Here is a 21,285-nt window from a genome sequence, read left to right as displayed (position 1 = left end):
AATGTAATGTTCACTAAAAGAAATAAAATAAGTTATTGGTTTGCGTCTTTCGTAAGATGAGGGGATTGGTACTCCCCACTACTCCACAAAAACGTCTTCAATGACTAATGTCTGCTGTTACTCTGGAAATACAATCATCAGATTCTGGTATTTTTTGTGCCATTTTGGTACATAACTCCATCTGCTATCCATCTGTAAAACCAAGTTAAGAGTTCAGTGCTGTGGAAGGGAAATTCATCATAATTAAGCTATGGGCTTAATGCAGCTTGAGAGCAGACTGAACTAATCCTTGATGAATTAAACCTGATGACAAAGAGTTTGAGTTACTGTTCCAGAGATATAGAGAGACATAGTTTGGGTAGTTTAAAATAATCATCTCTGCCCTGTAACACAAACAGTAACTGTTCCAAATAACAGCATGACAAAAATTACTAGTTATTCAATCTATAATTCAGCAAGACAAAAAGCCTCATTGGCACCCTGTAGATTCCACAATGTTCATTCACAATACAACTAATGCAATAAATTAACCAGCACACTGTTGATTTAGCTGTTTTAGCAAGTACAAGGTACACAGCAGAGTGTAAAACTCAAAGCTGAACAATTATAAAATGTCATCCTCTGCATCAGTTTCCTACCAGCACGTCGACCTGGTGTGGCAGTTCAGGCTGTCAAGTGCATTTGGAGGCATCTTCTAAGTTTACTGGACGTGTGTTTAAATGTTCACAGACATTTAAAAAAATGTAGGATTAGGAAGAAAACATTTTTATTTTGCAGGGAAGAAGCTAAGGTCTTGCTCACTCCTGTGGCGACCCAGGACATCACACCAGTTTCAGGCAGGGAGATGTACTGTCCTGCTGTCTGTAGCAGGATTCAATTAGCTTCCAGTAAACAATGCTTCTGTTTTCCCCATCTGTAATTATGTCCGCCTGTTATCTCTCTACCCAGCAGCCTCCTGGGTGTAACAGACGGAGACAGAGCAGGAAAATGTTATTAGAGGGAGGAAAAAGAGGATGACGGCGATCACAAGGAGCATAACAGCGAGCTGTCAGGGAGACCTGGTGAACCTGGAGAGCTACGGATGCCCCTGTTACTGCACGATGCTAATGTCATTTCTAGCTACACTGACACTGCAGCTGTCTCCTCCTGCAAATGTACACACAGCTGCAACCTTCTTTAGCTGTCACGTGTCGGAGGATGAGTACAGGAGTTAAATAGCCCGGGAAGAAGCATCTGTTTACCTCTGTAATGAGGCCCTGAAGGAGGAGGGAGAGAAGGGCTGAAGGATGGAAAAGAAAAGAGAGAAAGAAAGTGAGGAAGATAAAGAGAGAGTATATGAATACAGCAATCTATTGGTAGAGACTAAAGGATCTCGGATGAGAATCTAGTGGAATATAATCACCTTCAATCATTAAACAATCCTCCAGCTGCTGAAGCTAAGGTATCAGTAATGGTTTAGGCTTGATTGGTTTATTGATTTCATTGTTTGTCATCCAGGGTCGACTTTCTAACATGACACAAAAATGCAAAGTAGTGCAACGGTTGACTTGCAAAGCTGAAAAAAATCTGACTGAATTTGCTCGTGCTACTGGAATTAAAGCTGGCTTTGTAAAGTTAGGATAAGGCCGGTGATATTCTATTTTTTCTTACTGTCAATGAATCTCGTAAAAAAAAAGACCAACAATGAACTGATCCTACGCACAAATATTGCCTTTGCAACAAAACCTTATACAGTTTATCCAATCAATCCCACTCATTGCACTCCATCCTGCCTCTGTAAATCCTCACTAAAGCACCAAATACGCATTTATCTGCAGCTGAAAATAGTTTCCTACAAACTACTGGAGTACTGTTTACTCCTGACTGAACAGTTTGCTAAAAACCACAGTGCCCAGAAGTCTTAGAAAAACGTATCCGTGTAATGAAAAAGCTTCTAAAGATTCATGTTGTCAGTATGAGTAGGGTTAGGCCACACTGGGTATAAGAAAGAATTGAGAAATGGACTAACGCATTGTCGATTTTGGCCTTTTTCTGGGGTTTGTTGACAGGAAAAATATTGAACGACAATAGCATTATTCTTAATTCTTTAAAAGCTTTTTGCTTTCATTTAAAGCTGCAATAAGTATTTTGACCACTAGAGGGTCAAATGACTCCGAAACAGGTTCACAGGTTATCTAGTAGTTGTGGCTAACATGTTAGGAAAACGACTGCCTAATGACCACTACATTTAGCTACAAGATGCTAAATGCTGCATGGAGCAGCAGGGTTGGTGTTAACTCTCCGCTTTCAGTCCTTTCACATTAGTGTCTTTTGACTGACTGTTAACACTCAAAACATCACTTGGGGAATGTTTAAGTGGGTTACATACATTACTTTGCAGCAGAATTACAAATGCCGCTACCTCTCTGTATAATTTACAGAAGCATTCACAGAGAGTCACTGGAGTCCTTTATTTTAATTTCTGAATTGGACCGACAGGCCCAGCGGTGGGACACTGCTGTGCTTTTGAATAACAAAAAACTGTACGCTTATCAGTTCACTACAAATGTAATTTATTAGACCCCAGACAGATGCCAGGGAAAGGAACAAAATCATTTTGCTCCTGAGTGCCCCCCCTGTTATCAGCATCACTTACAGGAAGAAGGAGAACGGTGAAGGAGAGGGGAGGGAAGGAGAGCAAAGGAAAGACTGCAAACAAGGTGCATGAAAGCCGATCAGCGCCAATCAGCCATACGTATGTCATGTTATTTTGACCATGAATTGCCAGGTGACCCACAATTGGGGCTTTACAAGGACAAAAAGAGGAGGGGAGCCTAATGAGTGGTGAACAAGGAGGTGAGAAGAAATGTGACTGTAGATCAAACCCTGAGGAAAGTGCAAACAGAAGCAGCGGACAGTGAGAGGATGAAGAGTGTCATGGGGACAAAAATAAATGGTGGTGGGGGGAGGGAGAAAATTAAGCACTTGGAGATAAACCACCTGGACGGGACAGGGTGACCCCTTTGCTGCAGTGAATTGTGGGTAAGGAGGGATGCAGACACCAAAGAAAACCAACAGAGTGTATAATACAGAGCAAATTACATTGTCACACATCACAGCCCAAAGATCACAGGGTAGCGCACAGGGCGCACAATGTCGAGCACACTTGACGATCAAACAGGCTGCAGAGTCACATCACATCTGCAGTGTGAAAACCTATCACCAATTTTTTTTTTCTCAATTTATGTAAATGATTTGATGATTTCTTTGTGGGTCTGATTTCTCAGATCCATAATAGCAAAAAAATTTTTTTTTTAGTTTTAACATGATAATTTATACTTAATTGTAAGAAAATTAATAAGCAGCAATTCTGATAATCAATCATTTGTCATTTGTTAAGGAAAAACAATCCACTGCTTCCAGCTTCTGTTTGCTGGTTTTTAAATTTTTTGGATGGTTTTGTTTTTGTCTGACCGCACCCGAACTAAACAGTAGCATCCATAATGCCCCAAAAGTTTCAGACTCTCAGCGAAAACAGTCTCAGGTGTGGCACTGTCCACAGTGTGAAGACATCCTACGTGCAAGGGTGTCCTCCTAAAACTTTCATGCTTAGTTTTTTACAATTAGTTGTTGGATATTTTGTCAATAACCTAGAAAATCTAGAAACCTAAACATCCTCGTTACTTTCCTCTGTGATTGTACTCCTGTACCATATTCTGCCAACAACCCTCTCACATACTCACAACACCCTCAGTGATCAATACAGGCTGACACAGCAGACTGTCTGGACTGCCCAGGTCAGAGATGGCCACGATGCAGCTACTGTGTCATCATCACTGGAAGTGATACGCAGCAAATCAGTGACTGCACAGCGACAGGTTGACACCGACATCATTACTGTGACACTGTTACCTCACAGGACCCTGAAGACCGCGCAGGCACCTGAAGGGAACTCCGAAAAATTTATCACATCATACATTCATAGTTTTTGCCTCTGACAGACAAGTTATGGCTCATTGTAAATCTGTTGGTCCAGCCCCAGTCTCCAACGATACATTATTATACCACAAATCTTATCTGCCAAATAAGCAAATACACTGTAGAAGAAACTTAGTTGCCTAGATTATGATGCTAAAACACTGGTAAAGTTTTGGAAAGATGGTTTCACAGCTAAATGCTGTAGCAGCTGCAGATGCATCTCAGGATGTAGTTCACTAACAGACACTCAGAACCAGTTACAGGAAATCTAAGTTAGCTGAGAAGACCCCCCCCCCCACGCACCCCAATCATACATCTTAAAATAAAGTAAAATATCATTTCTTTTCCACAAGATGTCAGAGGCTCATTAGTTAATTTTATTTCTAATGTGTCTTATATATAAGTTCATCTCCCCGGGGCAATTTTAATATTTCAAGTGCTGCTCATTGATTTTGATCCCATTCTCAGAAGGTATGATGTTTCTCCAACTATTCCCACATTAATAACGTGATTTTCTTTTTTTTTTAATTGTGCTCTGTGATCACCAGATGAGGTAAACTCCTGTTAACGTAGGCACTCTGTGTTTTAAGGTGTACCACTGGCTTACACTCAGAGGTATGTGTCTTAGGTTTTTAAAACCCAGCTGTTGTCATTGCTGCATGGTCAGTTCTAGGCCACAATCTTCTGCCCACATTCAGATTTTCTGCATCCAGATAGAAGACAAAATAGCAGTGTGCGGATAAAGTCCTTGTTTCAAAACGTCCCTTCAGAAACTGTGACAACGCAGATACAATGTCCACAATCTATGTTATAAAATAACATAAGCGGACGACAACACTGCAGGACAGGTGTTTCGTTTGTTTTGGGATAAACTCCTGCAGTACTCTGACAGTGGAGGGTGACAGGGCAGCCTACAGGAGTGTTTGTGCCTCTTCGGCCTGCCTCTCTGCTTGTGTTAATGAAGGACAGCATGACCTCGCGCTCAGGCCATGATGGGCCCGGCCAGTTCATTAGTCTTTATCTGAATCCAGCTATGACCCTGATACCGACAGCACTGTATTTAAGTACGACCTGCTTGCAAACATTGACTGCAGTTTTCGTTCACAAGCAAAACGTCAGGTCAAATTTAGATAACAGTCCGGCTCATCGTCTTTGTTTTAACAGATTTTCATTGAAAAGAAGATTAGTTCATCCTGATTTTCACCAGAATTTTATGTCCAAGCAGACACACAAGTTGTGAAAAATACGCTTTCCTGCACTTTCAAGTGGAAAAGGGGGCACGCTGTGGTGAAGACAGATAAGCACAATGCCTCCAGCTTTACAAAGTGAAGAGAAAATGTGGACAAAGTGCAAGTGCACTGTTAATTATGGACCAGCATTGCTCTGGGCAAAAAATAAAAAATGTTAATAAAAAACAAAAATGTGAAAAACTCATTCATTCATTGAAATATTTGTTTTGCTAATGCATCAGCAGAAGCAGGACAGTCACGTTACCTAGGACTAGCATCTGTGTTGTGCTGTTACAATTCAATCATCTCACCGTCCATACACGTTAAGCCCAGCACTTTGTCATCACAGCAGATGCATGTATGTCCTCGCTTGTGTCTTTTTGCCCCATCTCTCCCCAGTAATTCACACGTTTATGCTCCCGCTGAGATATTACAAGACTGCATGCTGTCTGTCATTCATCAGCTTCGCCCTCCTGCAAGGACAGGACCAGGACGAGGATCAGGATAAGGATCAGGACCGTCCCATCTGATTCACAACCAGGTTTAAAAAAAAAAAAATTCCCTCCATAATCTGCTGTATGAAAACAAACTCAAACACCAGCATTACTATAATAATACACACACACTAACATAAGGTGTGATGTGTGTTCTCCTCTGTAGCTTCTCCGCTTCTTTTTTTTTTTGGTCAACACACAACCAGCCACCTCTGCTGCACGCTCTACCTCTCCTCTGCAGACACAAACATACACACAGCCATATGCATCCGCTCTCCTTCAAGGGCATGCCCGTCCCGAGCTTTAAGATGCAAGGAGATGACATATAGCAAGAAAGAGGCATGTTAGCAGTTACACACTCACAAGGTCACACACAGCCATGTTGCTGCATACCAGCAAAAGAAAAGAGCAAAAAAAGAGAAAAACGAGAGAGATGTCCTACCATTTCTCCCACTGGTCCTCCATCCAACCCTCTCCTCCTTCCCCTCCTGAATCCATACTGTAAGTGAGGAGGGCATCCACAGCCGAGAGGAGAGGAGGAGGAGGAGGAGGAGGAGGAGGAGAGGGAGCAAGGGGGTTAGAAAGTGAAGGATGGAGGGAGGGAGAGAGGGAGGAGCGAGCAGGAAGAGAGCCGGAGGAGAGGGAGGAGGGGTGCAGCTTGTCCGGGTCGATGGGAGAAGCGTCCGATTCAGAGCCCTGCTGCTGCTGCCGTTCATCCGGAGAAGAGAGAGATAGAGGGGTGGTTATTTAAAGCAGAGGTGCTGAATCTGCCAGAGAGGAGTATAGTGTTATATAATCTACTCCTCTCTCTTCCTCTCTCTCTGATGTTTACTCTGTCCTGTGTGCATCAGATTTACTACGCCACCGCAGGAAACTGCCGGTGTTAGCAGAACATCCAACGCCACGGCAAGCCCAAACAGGAGAGACATCAGCACAAGAGGACACTCATCTCTCTCTCTCTCTCTCTCTCTCTCACTCTCTGCAAAACACCGTTGTGCTCAATTATTCATGAGCTTCATTGATCTTAATTTTCCCTTCTCTCCCTTTCTTTCCATTCATCTTCTTAAAAGGAAAATTTCACTGCGACTTATTTTAGTAGTTTTGGTCGCTAGATCTATTAGTTAAAATAGTATTGCACTCTTCCATGGTAAATTTCCAGCAACATGGCAACATCGACAAAAAAAAAAAAAGCCTGACAGGAAATAAAACACAAGCAGTCACATGACAAGAAAGTTTGTAAACAAGATAACATTGCCCTCTCCTTCTTCTTTTTTTAACAAATATGTTTGGCTTAACGAAGACTAAACTGTTTGTTAAAAATTAAAGTTGTAATAAACCAGACTTTTCTTTGAACCTGTCCTGGTCTTTGCTTGTTTAGGCAGATGGTTAAGGTTCCTCAACATGGACCCTCAACAACATGTGTGTGATATTGTACACACACCCACAAACTGAGAACTGCACAGTCCATTAACCCCGCCTGACCTTAAAACCTCCTTCCATCATCTCATATGTCATTAGCACATTGGAGCACTGTGCTAATTATATCCACCAAAGGCTTCAATGAATATAAGAAGTAAGGAGGTGTCTCTCACCTCTGCTTAAGTAGCTGAGCAAGAAGGATATTACACTAATAACATAAACACAGACACTGGGCTTTATTGAGACTGTTAAAGCCAACATAATCAATATTTTTATATCTAAAAAATTGAAAAGAAAATGAATGACTGTGCATCAGGAAAAAAGGCTTTCTCAGAGGGATGAGTACACAGTATTATCCGCCAGCTCTGCAGAGCAGCTTGATGGAGCGTTTAAGCATCTTTTAGGTATTTGCTTTGATTTTCTGGTCTGAAACTCCACTCTCATCAACCTCGTTTCCAGCAGCAACAGGCAGCAGTTATGCTACCTGCCCCCCCCAACTAAATGGAAGACAGACTCAGTTAGCAACTAGCTGGTGAAGAATAACATTTTGCAGCTAAAGGGCCAGAGATTTTCTCAGCAGACGGAGAAGATCAAACCATAGATAAGGAAGAGAGGATACTGGACTTCCATTCATCAGATGGAAAACTACTGCAAAAAACAACTGTAATGTTGATTGGATTGTTCTGTGTACATGTAAACTATAACAGCTTTATAACACGATCATTTTTCAGCTGTTTATCATCTTTCTTTGCTCCCCCACTGACCAATAATCAATTTATAAAGCTCCAAATGCATTTCAATCAGCCACACAGTCCCAGCACAAGCATCCATTACAATTTAACACAGGTGCGCAAGTAAAGTTTTCCTTCGGAAAACCAAACTCCAAGCTTCTCTTTACAAAGGTCAGAGACACTAAATCCTTGTTTTTCTACACCACGAGCTTCAGCCATATGCAGCCATATGGACATGCAGCATGACCTTGGCTTCACACACTTGGCTTCACACACCCTACTCAACAACAGAATAACTGTTTTGTATTCTAAGAGAAAGTATTTATGCTAGTTTTATTTTGTATGTGTGTGTGTATGGACATTTAATACCTGTGCAGCTCATCAGCAGAGGTAAATGGACAAGGCAAACAATCGTTTGTTGCAACCTGACATAAGAGGACTACATCATGGGGTCAGTTGGCAGCAGGCCCTGCTGAGGAGAGATGCTCACGTGAAACTGTCGTACTGATGTTCCTGTGTTTTACACAGCCTTTGAGAGAGTAAACCCTCCTCAGCCGGCAAGGCGGCGGCTGTCCTCGTCTCATCCCTCATCTTCCACAAACACAAAGCAGGAGGTTGTAGTAAAATGAAGCGTCATGTGTGTTAGTCTGAAATGCAATTTTACTTGAATATGTGTATATGCATGTCTATACATGTATGTTTATGTGTATACATGCACATATCTTTTTCCTTCTCTTTTTTTTGATACAGCTTAAAGCTGTAAAATTTGTACAGAAAGAGAGAAAGAAAAAGAGAGAGAGAGCAAGAGAGAGAGAGAGAGAGCTTACTGTATAAGCAGTGGGGAGGTGCCATCAGGTGGAACGTGCCTTGTCAGCAGAATTGAGCGACAGCAGTAAATTATCAGTGTGGGGGGAACTGCAACCAGAGCAATTACTGTCCACCCTGTCAGCTTCTACTGTGGATGAAATTCAAATCAGCTCAATTCTCTCCCTTCCCCTCTCTCTCTCTCTTCCCCTCTCTCTCTCTCTCTCTCTGTGTGTGTTTGAGGATGAAAGTCAGCTGAAAAAATACAAGTTAATCCTGTTGAAAAACCCTGAAATCAATTTTTTTCCACAACAAAACATCAAAGTCAATGAAAGACGGATGCAGTGAATCAGAAAAACCGACACCTCAAAATATCCTTAACTTCCCTCTCTCTCTCTCTCTCTCTCTCTCTCTCTCTCTCTCTCACATCCCTTTCACATCCCACACCCTGTGAATCCATCTGCCTGAGCAGATCTTGTCAGCAGAGCCGCATCAGTTTGGAAGCTGCAGTGAAAAGATGAAAGAAAAAGAAGAGGGTCAATGACTTAGAGAATGAGAGAGAAAGAGAGAGAGAGAGAGAGAGAGAGAGAGAGAGAGAGAGAGAGAGAGAGAGAGAGAGAGAGAGAGAGAGAGAGATCATGGACACCTCTGCGCTCTCATTTTCATTATTCAGGTGCTTAACAAGTCTGTTTTTATTTTCATGGGTCTGTTTTCTGAATGTAATGACATAATTTATGCTTAATTCAGTGCATATTCCTAATTCAGAGATCAGGACTGACTCCAGAGTCCAGGGTTAGCATCCAGAGTCCAGGGTTAGGTTAAAGCACTTTGGTTAATGTTAGGGAAAGACTGTGACTCAGTCATCGTGATCTATTTTCTGTACTAAACCATAAGCTTTCCTCAGCATTAACCAAGTGCTGTGACTAAACATAATGATAAGTTTTCTCCAAGACTGGACACAACAGCAGCAACAAGTAAGAAGATTAAAAAAAAAAGTATGCTCCCATAAATTTAATCATCTGTTCATTTATTTATTACTTTTTACTCGTACCTATTTTAGGGTGTCAGGCATTATTGTCATTTAAAAATCAGTCAGATACTGAACTGCACATGAGGTTTAGTTTTGTTTCAAGAAGGATCTCCAGTTAGTCATGAGTTCCCCATTTTTTCCCATAATGCACCACAGAATGCAATCCGCCACTGTCTTGTTGCTCTATGTGTACTGCATTGCACACATACATACACACACACACACACACATACACATACACAAACATATAAATACCATGCTTATGTTAAAGAATCTCCTGCTACGCCCTCTAGTGCCACAGATGATCAAAGCAGTGCAGGAGAATTTAAAGGTACAGTTCACCAAGGCACAGGCCTCTTTCCCATTCAGTGTGAATGAGAATGCTAAGCTCAGCCACAGTGACATTAGCACAACTACCAAAACACAGCAACTTAGCTTTAAAGCTACTGAAGTACCACTTACACAGAAAAGCACACAGCAGGGCTCACACCATAATCTGAGCCCTTTAACACTGAACATCTGCTGAGTGCAAGACCTGATCTCATATTAAAAACTACAGGACAGCTGCACAGCTACACATTGTCTCGTAGTATTTTAAGACACTATTTTAATACACCTTGAATCAAAGCTTTTAATGCAGCGCTGTGCAACGCCCTACAGTGTCTTGATGTTCAGTGGTGATCTGCTGTCTTCAGTTTCAGCATGAACACAACAATGATGTTCAAATGCTCCTTTTTTAGGCTGTGTGTTCATGTTCCATCATGGATGTGTAACGCGACAAGGTTTCAGGGTTTTAATGTCGTGCAGCGGGTGCAGCACCAGTCCACTCAGAAAATGAAGCCTTTAAAGTTATGGACCCTCAGATCATCTTATAAAAAAAACAACATATATCTATATCTCCATGAGCTGCTCAAAGAAATCTGTCACGTTCTGCTTCTTAGAGCTGTACGTTACACCTCTGGATAGCATTAATATGTATAATTGGTTAAGTGAGAAGACAAAAACGAAATCAGAGTTTCCAACCTTGGAAAAGTCATCAGGGGTTGCAGAGGATTCTGTGACTGAAATATTGATGCCTTTCTTTGATGAAATGTAATAGATGTCTTTGCTTTAGTTAAAAAAAAACCTTTCATCCCTTGTGTCCCCATCCCCCATCTCTTTTTCTTATATTCAGACTATTAAAAACAACACAGAAATATGCTTTAATCAAACTAAAATGAGAACTTGACAAGTCTCTAATGATGAGAAATGCCCCAAAATAGGGTCACAGTTAAAAAACTAAAGAAACCGTGAACTGGATCTAGATTTGACAGTTAGCTTCTCCTGCATCTAAGTCTGTGAATATCTCCACACAAACAGCTTCACAGACAGTAGTAGATCTCTAACGGCAGCAGGTTGAGGAGAGACGGAGGATTTGACCACAGGCAGGGAGGGTGACGGAGGAAAACATGCCAACATATGGCTGCTCTGGGACTGGGCCAAACCCGAGGTTGTGGATTATCTGGCTTTCTTTCTCTAGTCTACTACAACACTGAGGTATCAATCAATACAGCTCAGTCTCCAGTAACATGAGAATAAAACATTATGTTTTAAATCATCAGCTCTGGTTTAAAACAAGGAATTGATTAATTTCTTAATTGTCCTTTTACCCTTCTTCTGTTTTTGAATTAAGAGTTCGACATTAACATTCATGACTGATTAAGTAGCACTGGTTGTATGGTTTCATCTTTTGTGTTTTTGAATTTTGCTGATAACACAATGCTTTAGTTTACATCTGGATCATAGACGCGTCTTTAATTCATGCTACTGCATTCCCCCCTGCGGTTTGATTGTTGTGTTTGAGTAACTTTAAGGCACTTCTTTTTAAAGTTTATTTATATATTTTTCTGTCAGATAAATCAAACGCTGCCAGAGCAATGCTGATGCCACTGCGATGAAAATCTACAGAAAGATGCTTGTGGATCTGCGTGTTTGGAGCTCGGTTAGTGAGACTGGGACAGACTGAGCCTGAGGGTGGGTCTGTGTGTGTGTGTGTTGCTGTCTCACTGGGGAATATTGATCATAGGCCTCCATTCACTCAGTAATGCCTTTGAAGAATCACAGCTTCTCCTCAGACACCACTGTAGGGGTCTCTGAGTGTGAGTGTGTGTGTGTGTGTACATAAAAGCATGATAAATTGATCTGAACTGTTGAATTTTCTAACTGATCACCTACCTGATGAACTCTGGGTTACCTGTACTGTGGCTCTTCAACATTATTTTTGGTATCAACTAATCTACAGAAACAATTATGTTTTTATGCAACAGATTAATAAAATTCCCATCTCATGTTCCCAAAGCCCATAGTGTCCCAGTCCAAGAAGCACATGAGATTTAAACTAAACTGACATAGAAAATAAATACATAAATAAATAAATAAACAACTATAATCAGCAAACAGCTGATATTTTACAGGATACATTTCTCAAAGAAACTGATTGTGAAAATGACCATGGATTAATTCTGTGACCAGACTGTGAGCTAATAATTAAAAAAACAAACAAACAAAAAAAAAAAATTTAAAAAAACGAAGCTGTAAAACATTAGCTAAGTTTCATTTACTTGTTGGTTTGTTTCTTTTATTTTCAAACCTCCAGGTTTAAATTTCCCTTCCATAAAATATTATTACAAAGATTTCTGCTAAATTTCAAAGCAGTGAGGAGGTGGAGCACTGACAGCTCTAATAACGTTGCTGTAAACTCACCAGTGAGTTCTGCAGAAACAACACGAGTTCCTCTAATAGCCTGTTACAGGGATTAATAGCCTATATGCTGTTAAGAGCACTGTTAATAAAATCACTTATGTACGCCACACCAGCACACTTAGACATCACAACAATTCGATATCACAGCAATATATTTATAACAAATCAAGCTCAAAATGAAGCTACTGTAGTGTGAAACTATCCTTCAGTAAAAGCATTTTGATGTAGGGAAAAAAAAATCCCATAAAGAAGGCAGAAGGCCGAAGGCCAACAGCAAAACTCATTACTGGAAGCTGGAACTCATAAAATCAGTCTACAGCGGGCTGCGAGTATTTTTTGTTCGGAGGAGATTAACAGAAAGTATACGACGTATTTAAAAATGCATGGTTCTGGTAGATGCAGGGAGGACTCGGCTCGTCTCAGTCCTCGGGGAGCAGACACGCCCAAACACAACGCATCCCACTCAACAACACGTTGCGACTTCCATCCGCAAAGCTGACAGCAGCCAAACGCAGCTGCAGCGGCTCCGTCCACCCAGCATCAGCACCTTCGGCTCTGCAGAGCCGCGGAGGCTCAGGGCTCATTCACAGCCTTCAGCCCGGCGGGCAGGCAGACGGTTCGGCCCCCCCTCCTCTTGCCCGGGGTACTACCGACGGAGCTCTTACCTGAAGCTGGCCGGGGAGTTCACCTGGATGCTGCGGCCAGACGTCGGGCTGGCTTTCCTCTTCTCTCTGTCCGCCATGCCGCCCCGTTATCATTCCTCCATTGGCTCCGCTGTGCAGCCGCGCGGCAGAGACACCTGAAGTCCGGCGATGCTGCGATAGTGTGCCGCCTTTGAGGGCTGTGGGGAAAATGACAACTCGGCTGAAGTGTGCAAGAATGATTAAACCAATTTGGTAACTTGGACGACTTGCTCTGCTTTTCAGTGCCCATTCCTGTAATTTATTGGTTCTTCTCATGAACATCAGGCTCACATACAGACTAAAAATAGGTAAGACGATGTTATATGTTTGATTAACTTTATTATCTACAAGAAAAGAGCCAATTGAACATTTCAATTGTACAAAAAAATGTTAAACATTTCTAATGTGGTTATTAACCAGCACGTCATGTGTATAAATGCCTAAAAAGCCAGGCACCAGAATATTTGCAGTGTTAGAGTGCACAGATCAGAACAGGTCACAGTCACAGTTCAGATACAGTTCTATTCAATCTAAATCATTTCATTGTGTGTGGGACCACAGTTTTGAACAGATAACCAGATCACACAAGTCAGACTCTGTTACACTACTCTGTTCAAAAAGACATGTACAAAATAAATTAATTAAAAAGAAATGGATGAATGTGGGCCACACAATATTTTTTCTGTATCTGTATAAAGTGTAATCCCTCAAATTGAATCCACGTCATGATGGAAACAGTGTCTTTGTTTTTATCATGATTTGTGGCGGCCAGAACACACAACAACTTATTTACTTTTAGTGTTTTTATCTTATGTCAACGTTTACATTTTATGCATAACACACACAGTTTGTGCAACATTAGTTTTCTTTATTTTAGTAAATGTATTCATTGTTTCTACATGTCCCGTGCATCACTTGATATTAATCTGCATGCAGCCTAAAGTATTTGAATTATTTGGGTTAAAAGAATTTCTGTGTGCCACTGCTTTGTCCACAGTCATCTCCCACCACTAAATAAGATCTGTATGTAAGTTACAGAAATACTTATATATATTATAATATTTTTTCTGTATTTTTTCTGTAGTTTACCTTTGTTCTTAGCCATTGTAGCACTTCCTGGTGTGGCAAAGAGGACCCGAGCACAGGCCCAGGCTGTCTTTGTAAGTGCCTGAGTGGGGCACGCAGGTGTTTTTCAGCCTAATTAACAGTTTTGTTTAGATACGTGGATACTAGATCTGAGATGAGCTAAAATTTTGGAGATACAAAACAGTCGTTTGCAAAATAAAGTATCCTCCTCTATGAAAACTTGTGTGTGATTAGTAATTTTTTCGTTTCTTCTGACTCACAGAACTCAAAAATACAGCACACTGCGTGCATTAGTATTTCCACTAAAAGTTGGAGTTTACGAGGAGACCTTAAAGGCAGCAGGAGCTCCCGCAGAGAGGAGAGGGCTGGGACTAGAAAAACAGGTGGATCGCCGCTAGGTGGATATCAGCAGTCTGAATCAGACTGAACTGATCTGAAATATCTGACCCAACATATTCATCAAATCTGTGTAACTGTTCTGCATGTGACAGGTGTATTTTCTCCCGCAGATTCAGATACCAACAGTAGTTAATTCATCCAGACAGAAAACCCCTTAGTACTGAGAACGAAAGCTCTTATTTGTCCCGTAAAACAAACAAAACACCCACACTGAAGACAGGATATTGACATGTCAAGAACAAGAACTGAGACCACGAAGGAATCATGTCAGAGAGAAACCAGCAGAGGGCGATATTTTTGCACGGACAGACTGCACATTGCGTTTAGAAATACAGGAAGTGATGACACAGACGCTATTATTATTTTCTTAATTTCTCTTTTTTCTTACCATCCCATCAAATCTTTCATCTGTAACTGGACTCACTTCATACACCTACCTTCAAATATTTTCAAAAACTTACTGTAATAACTACAAATGCAGTATTACTGTCATCCAATCAGTCATCTTTCATGTGAAGCACAATGTGCTTCCTAATGACCTTTTCATCCATAGCCAGCTGAGGGAAGGACTTTGTTTGTCCCTTTGGTTTATTTGATTGCTCCATTTGTTGATCCAGTTCTTGTGCATGTCAGTTCCCTTAACTCCCCTCTTTCCTCTCACTTATGTCTTAACCTCAGAGGTTAAAGGTAAGCGTTTGGAGTGAGTCATCTTCGTGGTGCGGTGTTCTCCAACAGTCTCCTTTTTTCAGAGTAGGAACTGAAGTGAAAACACATTGCTGATTAATTAAAAACAAAAATCAAAGCAAAACATCCTTTTCTTTCAATTTACTTTAGACATTCACTCAGACATTTATTTACCTTTTGGAAAAATCAGCTCGGTCCGTCGCGTATGGCCTCTCTGGCAAACTAATTTCTCCTCCTTCACACTGTTTGAAAGATGTGATAACGGCAACAACAGATGAATGTTTGAAAACACATTAAATGAGCAGTTACGGTGGGAGCCTACAGACAAGTCTCATAAAAAAGTTTATCATTCATTAATATACATTTAAAAGACCTGGATTTTCTGTCCTTACACTGATGCTAAGTGAAACAACACTTACAGGTTGTATAAATTAGTGTTGCTGAGCTCCTTCCAGTCTCTCCAGGTGAAGTAGTGTGGACAGCCTCTCTCTGGACAGGGTGTGTGGACCTGATGGGTCACTCCTGGCCACTGCCTGGACAGCACAAACAGGTTGGACATCACGGCCAAGATCAGATCCCACAACGGCCGAAACTCTGCGGAGAGAAAAACAGCTGTCTGCACCGTAGCTGTGCAGAGCATTTGGTTTCATTATGATGGAGCGGTCATAGATTTTTACCCTCATCCTTCTCAGGTCTCCTGCAGCGTATCTCTATGAATGGATCTTCATCTTTGTTCCTCTGCCTCACCAGAGCCAGCTTGTTCCCACAGCAGAAGAGACTCTGCTCTTTACCCACCCAGTGAGTCGCGAAGAGGGAGCACGTCTTGATGATCATTCTGGTGGTTACACACAGTCGACACAAGAAATTTACAGACATTTACAGGTGTCAGAAGAATTTTTTTTTAAAAAAGTTTAAAATTGCATTTTTCAATACAATCAACCTGTGTTTCTGTGGGTCCAACAGCTCCAACAGAGTAAGACATCTTCAGTCTTGCTCATATCTCACGCTACTTTCAGTTAATGGGTATAGTAACAATATGCTAATTGGATGGATGGATTTAATCATGGACGTAATCTTTATACGTGATACAGAAAATGCCAAATGATGAAACCTGTGCTATGCTACCTGTGAAAGAAGCCATGAGGAATCTCAGGAAGGAAGTAGACGTGAACCCTGAGGTCATCTTGCTTGTCCTGACCCCAGTTTTGGCACACTATGAGGTCATCCTTCAGGTACATGGGGAAGAGACACGCTCCATCTGGATTTCTTTTGGCCTCCCTGGCTGACTCCCACTGCTTCATACCAGATATGAACTCTGGCGCTTGGGGGTCCAGGGGACTCCCAACAAGAGTGGGGAGGCAGACCTCGAAATACTGCAGCAGGGTGAGTATTATGCCCTCCTCCCTCTTGGTTCCCACCACCTCTCTGATCAAGTCATCATCATCCACGACCAGTTTCTCTAACTCTCTGCGGACCAAGATGCGCATGGCTGCATTGTGTAGGGTCCCTCTGCACCTCAAGTCATCCACCCAGATTAACTTTTGTTTCACCAGGGCCCCCTCCTGCATGAGATGGTCTCTGGATACCCCCTCCAGACACTCCACCAGGTCGTGTCTCACAATGCTCTGTATTTAGAAAAAGAGGCGAGGAGACTGAAATGGTGGTACCTCATCTGTGATGGGAATTTTATTACTGCTCCACATACGGTCGAAGCCCCACAGCTAACAAATGAGCCAAAGACCCATATACACTTTCATCATGGTTAAGAAAATGGGTGTAGATGCTGCTAAGGTACATTCCTTGATTTTGTTTCTCATGTTTATTTTCACATATTCACAAAACAGCTTTCCCAGTGAGCAGAAAGAGTGGATAAACTGTGATATAATTATTTGAATTTCCCAGAGGGCATATATTTTCAAGGAAGCTGGTTTGAATTTGTTCTGTTGTATTTTCAGAGTGAAAGTGTAATTTAGAGGTTGAGGTGTTGGTGTAGGAACTGCATTTTTTATGGGTTTATTTTCTCTGATGGAGATAGAGGGGAGATAGAGGGGAACTGCTGACCTTGAACACTGAGATGAGGAATGAAGGTTGGATAAACACTCTGTCACTTAGTACATCGATGTCTTCGTACCAAACAATCACCCCAATACGGTGCAGATATCTCAAGAGGAATTGCAAGATGGAGCAGAGACTCTCTTTGCTCAGTTTAACATGGTTTAGAATTAAGTCACTCAGTTCTTCAAGTAGAATAATACCTGATAAGGAAGAAACAACACATTTTAATTGTGATGTAAAGTCAACAGAATATTATTTTTCTTTAAACAAAGTATGCAGTCCTACTTACCATGTTGAGGAATTTGTTCTAGAGCAACAAGTGTATGAATGGCTTGCTCCACTTCTTCATAGCTTTTCGGTAAGATACTCTCGGAACACAGAGCCACACTTTCTGACTGAATGCACATCAAAATATGACTTCTGAGCTTAGCTATATCCTCAGTCCTTGTGCAGTCAAGAGTCACAAGATCCAGAACCTGAAAGGAAGGTTAAGAGCATTTTGTGAAAGGCTGTGTAGGCAAGGTTAGAAAAGTTCATTTAGACAGTAATACGATGAACAGTATTGTATATCAATCAAATCATTCTTACCTTCAGATTGTATTCCAAAAGGCAATCCAGTTCATCCACCTGGTCTGTGAACAAAGAGGTGTCTATGTTTTCCTCCAGGTTTTTCTTCTGGTGTTTTAAAACCAGCCTCCTGTTTTCCAACATGGTTTTGACCTTCTCCTCGATGTCGTCCTTCTTCTCCATCACCTCCTCCTGGTCTCTGCATTGGTCACAGTGTGTTCCCACCAGCAGGACCACTGAGTCTGGCACACGCAACTGTATGTTGTTTAACCAGAACCACAGTTGGTCTTTGAAAGACTGTGGGTCTACAATGCTGTATCTGATTGAAAATCAAAATCAGATAATGATTGATCATCATATGTTTGGCTTGTCTCTTGGCCAAGTCACGGGAGGAATTTAGGCAATGTACTGCGAATGTAATTTGACATAGTAACCACCCGAGAAAACATAAATATGATGTAGTGTGAAATAGTTTTATCCATGAATTCCATACGAACTCCATTTCAGTCTGTACTCATGTCTAAGCTTAGAACTGTTTCTCCTAATTTCTTAGTTATTAACAATGTAGTCTTAGCACTTAATATAAAAAAACATTGTGCTATTCTTTTATTACTTTAATTTTATTATTAATTTTTCATTAAATATTAATTTAACCTAAGTTTTTCTTTATCTATGAGAAAAAGAACTTGTTGAAGCAGTGAGGAGGGATCAGCATTTGTTCTTATTTATTTGTCTCATTGTCTTTTACTTTTTAAAGTTGTTACTTTCACCTTGTTTTGATTGATATAGACATTTTATTTTTTTGCCATGGGATTTCAGTTATATATGTCAGTACCTCACCACAGCTGAAAATGAGGGTTCTCTCTCAGTCTGAGGCTTCCAAGGTTTTAAATAAATAAAATGAATGAATAAATAATGAATAATCTGAGCCTGGCATTACACCGTCTAAAGCCAAAACAATTGGGAATCACTGCCTTAAAAGATGATTTATCAAAATCATTTCACTCGCTCACCTGGCTAAATCAATAGTAAGGATGACGAGGGCTCGTGGTGTAATGAAGACGTGGTGTGTCAGGTAGTACTCCTCCTGCCCTGCAAAGTCCCAGAGAAGGAAACGGACTTCCTGGGTGTACAGCTGACTGATCTCAATTCCCTCGGTCCGGTCCTTCACTGCCACCACCACAGGCTTTCCTTCTCTCAGGCTGCGGCAAAGTGTGGACTTCCCTGCCATGGAGGAGCCCAGGAACATGGTCTTGACTGTCCAGGCATGGCATGTATTTGGGTTCTCCTCCATTTGACAGAAGTAGCTCTGGATGTCCATGACCCCTCCAGCACAGACCTCCTCTGGTGGGCACCTGAGCGGGTTGCCCGTGGCCTTGCACACAGTCAGCTCACAGTTACCGCTCTGGAAGAGCTGGAATGGGAGCTCGGTCAGTTGGTTCCTCTCAACCAAAAGCTCCTTCAATTTTGGGAGACCAATTAGAGGCTGGATGTTTTGCAGGCAGTTCCTGGAAAGGTCCAGGTGAGTGATACTGGTGCACTGGTTTATATCTGAAGGAAGCTTGGTCAAGCGATTGGTGCTGAGTTTTACAAACTTTAGCACTCTAAGATGGGGGAAGATTCCCTCTGGAATGGATCTGATGTTGTTCTGGTTCATGTAGAGTATCTCTAGTTTGTGCAGGTAGCATATTTCCCGAGAAAACTCCACTAACTTATTCCTGGAGAGATTAAGCTCCATCAGGTTGGTGAATCTGGAGATGCCGATGACCCGTTTCAGTTTGTTCCTCTGCAAATCCACACTCGTAGCATGTGTTAGGAGATCCCGAGGAAGGGACTTCAGATTCTGTCCCGATAGGTCCCATACTTCCCAACTGTGAGCTGTGTGGAATACATCTGCAGATATGGACTCTGTTTAAAAATTAGAGCATTTAAAAATGCTCTAATTTTAGCAATTTTTTTTTTAGCATAATGACGGGGTGAAATCCTGAATGATAAATCTAAAGTTTCACTGTAAGTATGTAGAGTAGGAGCTGCATCAACTCCTTGCATCAAGCATAAATTGGGTTCAAGTACAAACTATACTGCATCTCTTCACTGGAGAACTTTTTACTCAGAGCAGGTTTACATAACACTGAATGGTGTAATACAGCTAATAATATTACTCCATTATGGACTCTGAATTTAGTTAAGAAATGTGTCTGAAGTTGGTACAAGTCAGACAAGTGTTGATGAAGTCATGGAGTTGAAGAGAAAACAGAGAAAGTTCAGAAATCTGGAGAAGATTCTAATGATGTTTAGGGTGAAATTAATGAGGATGCTCTTGTTCCCCATGAACACCATATCCATATCCTGATCAATAACAGGATAAAACACATTACATACTGATCGATGTGTAAACGCTGTGTACAAATGAATCTACAGCACCAAATCCTCAAAATGAACTGACTATTGTGACTCAATCATCGCTACTGGCTGAATCATTAACTTTAACTAACAGTGTTTAGTTTGGTATTTGGGTTAAGTCTGTTGCTCATAAAGTTACGTTGAAGTTGTTTTCAGGATATGAAATAATACATTTTCAAGGCATAAGACCTCACTGGATGTTCCCTACCTCAAACATGCTAATGTTGTACTGTATGTATTATGCAACCCTTACAAAAATCTCTCAATACAATATTCCTACACCATAGCAAACACTTCCCAACAGAAATCACAGGCCTCTAACAATATTTAAAGGGCATATTAGTCTGCTTACCATTCATAGCAGCCATTTTCTTCACAGATATTTGTGGAGTGGTGTCTTGTTTGGTAATGTCCTCAGGAAGTGTGCTGAGGGTGGAACAGGCTACTTACTTCATGACTGACGCAAACCACCAGCTTCCCCCACAGAGTTAGGGAAGTGGAATACACCACCGCAGTTTGTTTCCCATTGTAAAGAGAAATCAGTGTGGTCCTGTACATAAAAAGACAAATAACAACATTTATGTAAATCAGAATTTGTTGTGTCTGTAACCCAGATATAACAAAAGCACATATGGCGTCAGAAAAAAGTTAAGTTAAATATATGGGTAATGCAAGTCGTGATAAAAAGAACAGTAAAGATTAGAAAATAGAGATCTAAATTGTCTTCAGCTGGTGACTGTGTTATGTTTCAGCCTGCAAGTACATTGAATATTTCATAATTATTTATTATTGCTGAGATAACAACTTATTATTTGTGGGAAATTAAACACATTCTGCAGTCCTCAGACCCGTTCAACAGACTCCTCTCTGCCACAGTGTCATTCTTGATGCTACCACCAGATGGGGCCAAAGTGACAAGTGCTGCACTGTGGCTTTTAATACTCCTGTACTCATGCACATTCACTGTGCTGCAGGTGTAGACAAAATTGCAAAATGCCTGGT

The 21,285-nt window shown here is 41.2% G+C and overlaps 2 protein-coding genes across 4 annotated transcripts in view; both read right to left on the bottom strand.

Annotated features, from left to right (window-relative positions):
• mapk8ip1b (mitogen-activated protein kinase 8 interacting protein 1b) overlaps positions 1 to 13,206 on the bottom strand; it is a 43,647-nt gene extending 30,441 nt beyond the window's left edge. The window contains exon 1 of the mRNA XM_041042084.1: positions 13,072 to 13,206. Within this exon, the coding sequence (XP_040898018.1) occupies positions 13,072 to 13,148 (77 nt within the window). The 5' untranslated portion in view covers positions 13,149 to 13,206. The remainder of the gene's footprint in view (positions 1 to 13,071) is intronic.
• Positions 7,706 to 20,685, bottom strand: si:ch211-210p4.6 (malignant fibrous histiocytoma-amplified sequence 1 homolog). 3 transcript variants are annotated; one of them, XR_005894295.1, is made up of 12 exons: positions 20,636 to 20,676; positions 18,894 to 19,788; positions 17,902 to 18,199; positions 17,603 to 17,789; positions 17,320 to 17,513; positions 16,384 to 16,883; positions 15,936 to 16,093; positions 15,678 to 15,852; positions 15,433 to 15,500; positions 14,719 to 15,331; positions 10,889 to 10,899; positions 7,706 to 7,717 (listed from the first exon to the last, which is right to left on the bottom strand). XR_005894295.1 is itself a non-coding variant. In XM_041042072.1 (10 exons), exons 1-10 carry the CDS (start codon positions 20,649 to 20,651, stop codon positions 15,249 to 15,251), a joined length of 2,559 nt encoding a protein of 852 aa, XP_040898006.1. In that variant the 5' UTR covers positions 20,652 to 20,685; the 3' UTR covers positions 13,444 to 15,248. The 3 variants fall into 3 exon arrangements, 2 of the variants coding, with proteins under 2 accessions (XP_040898006.1, XP_040897993.1); XM_041042072.1 differs by lacking the exons at positions 7,706 to 7,717; positions 10,889 to 10,899 and having other exon boundaries at positions 13,444 to 15,331; positions 18,894 to 19,773; positions 20,636 to 20,685; XM_041042059.1 differs by lacking the exons at positions 7,706 to 7,717; positions 10,889 to 10,899 and having other exon boundaries at positions 13,444 to 15,331.
• Positions 20,686 to 21,285: the final 600 nt, after the last annotated feature.

Source organism: Toxotes jaculatrix, chromosome 1 (genome assembly GCF_017976425.1).
Source record: "Toxotes jaculatrix isolate fToxJac2 chromosome 1, fToxJac2.pri, whole genome shotgun sequence".
Lineage (NCBI taxonomy): Eukaryota > Metazoa > Chordata > Actinopteri > Toxotidae > Toxotes > Toxotes jaculatrix.
The sequence above is the reverse complement of the archived record's forward strand: the minus strand, read 5'-3'. Positions and strand labels throughout refer to the sequence as shown.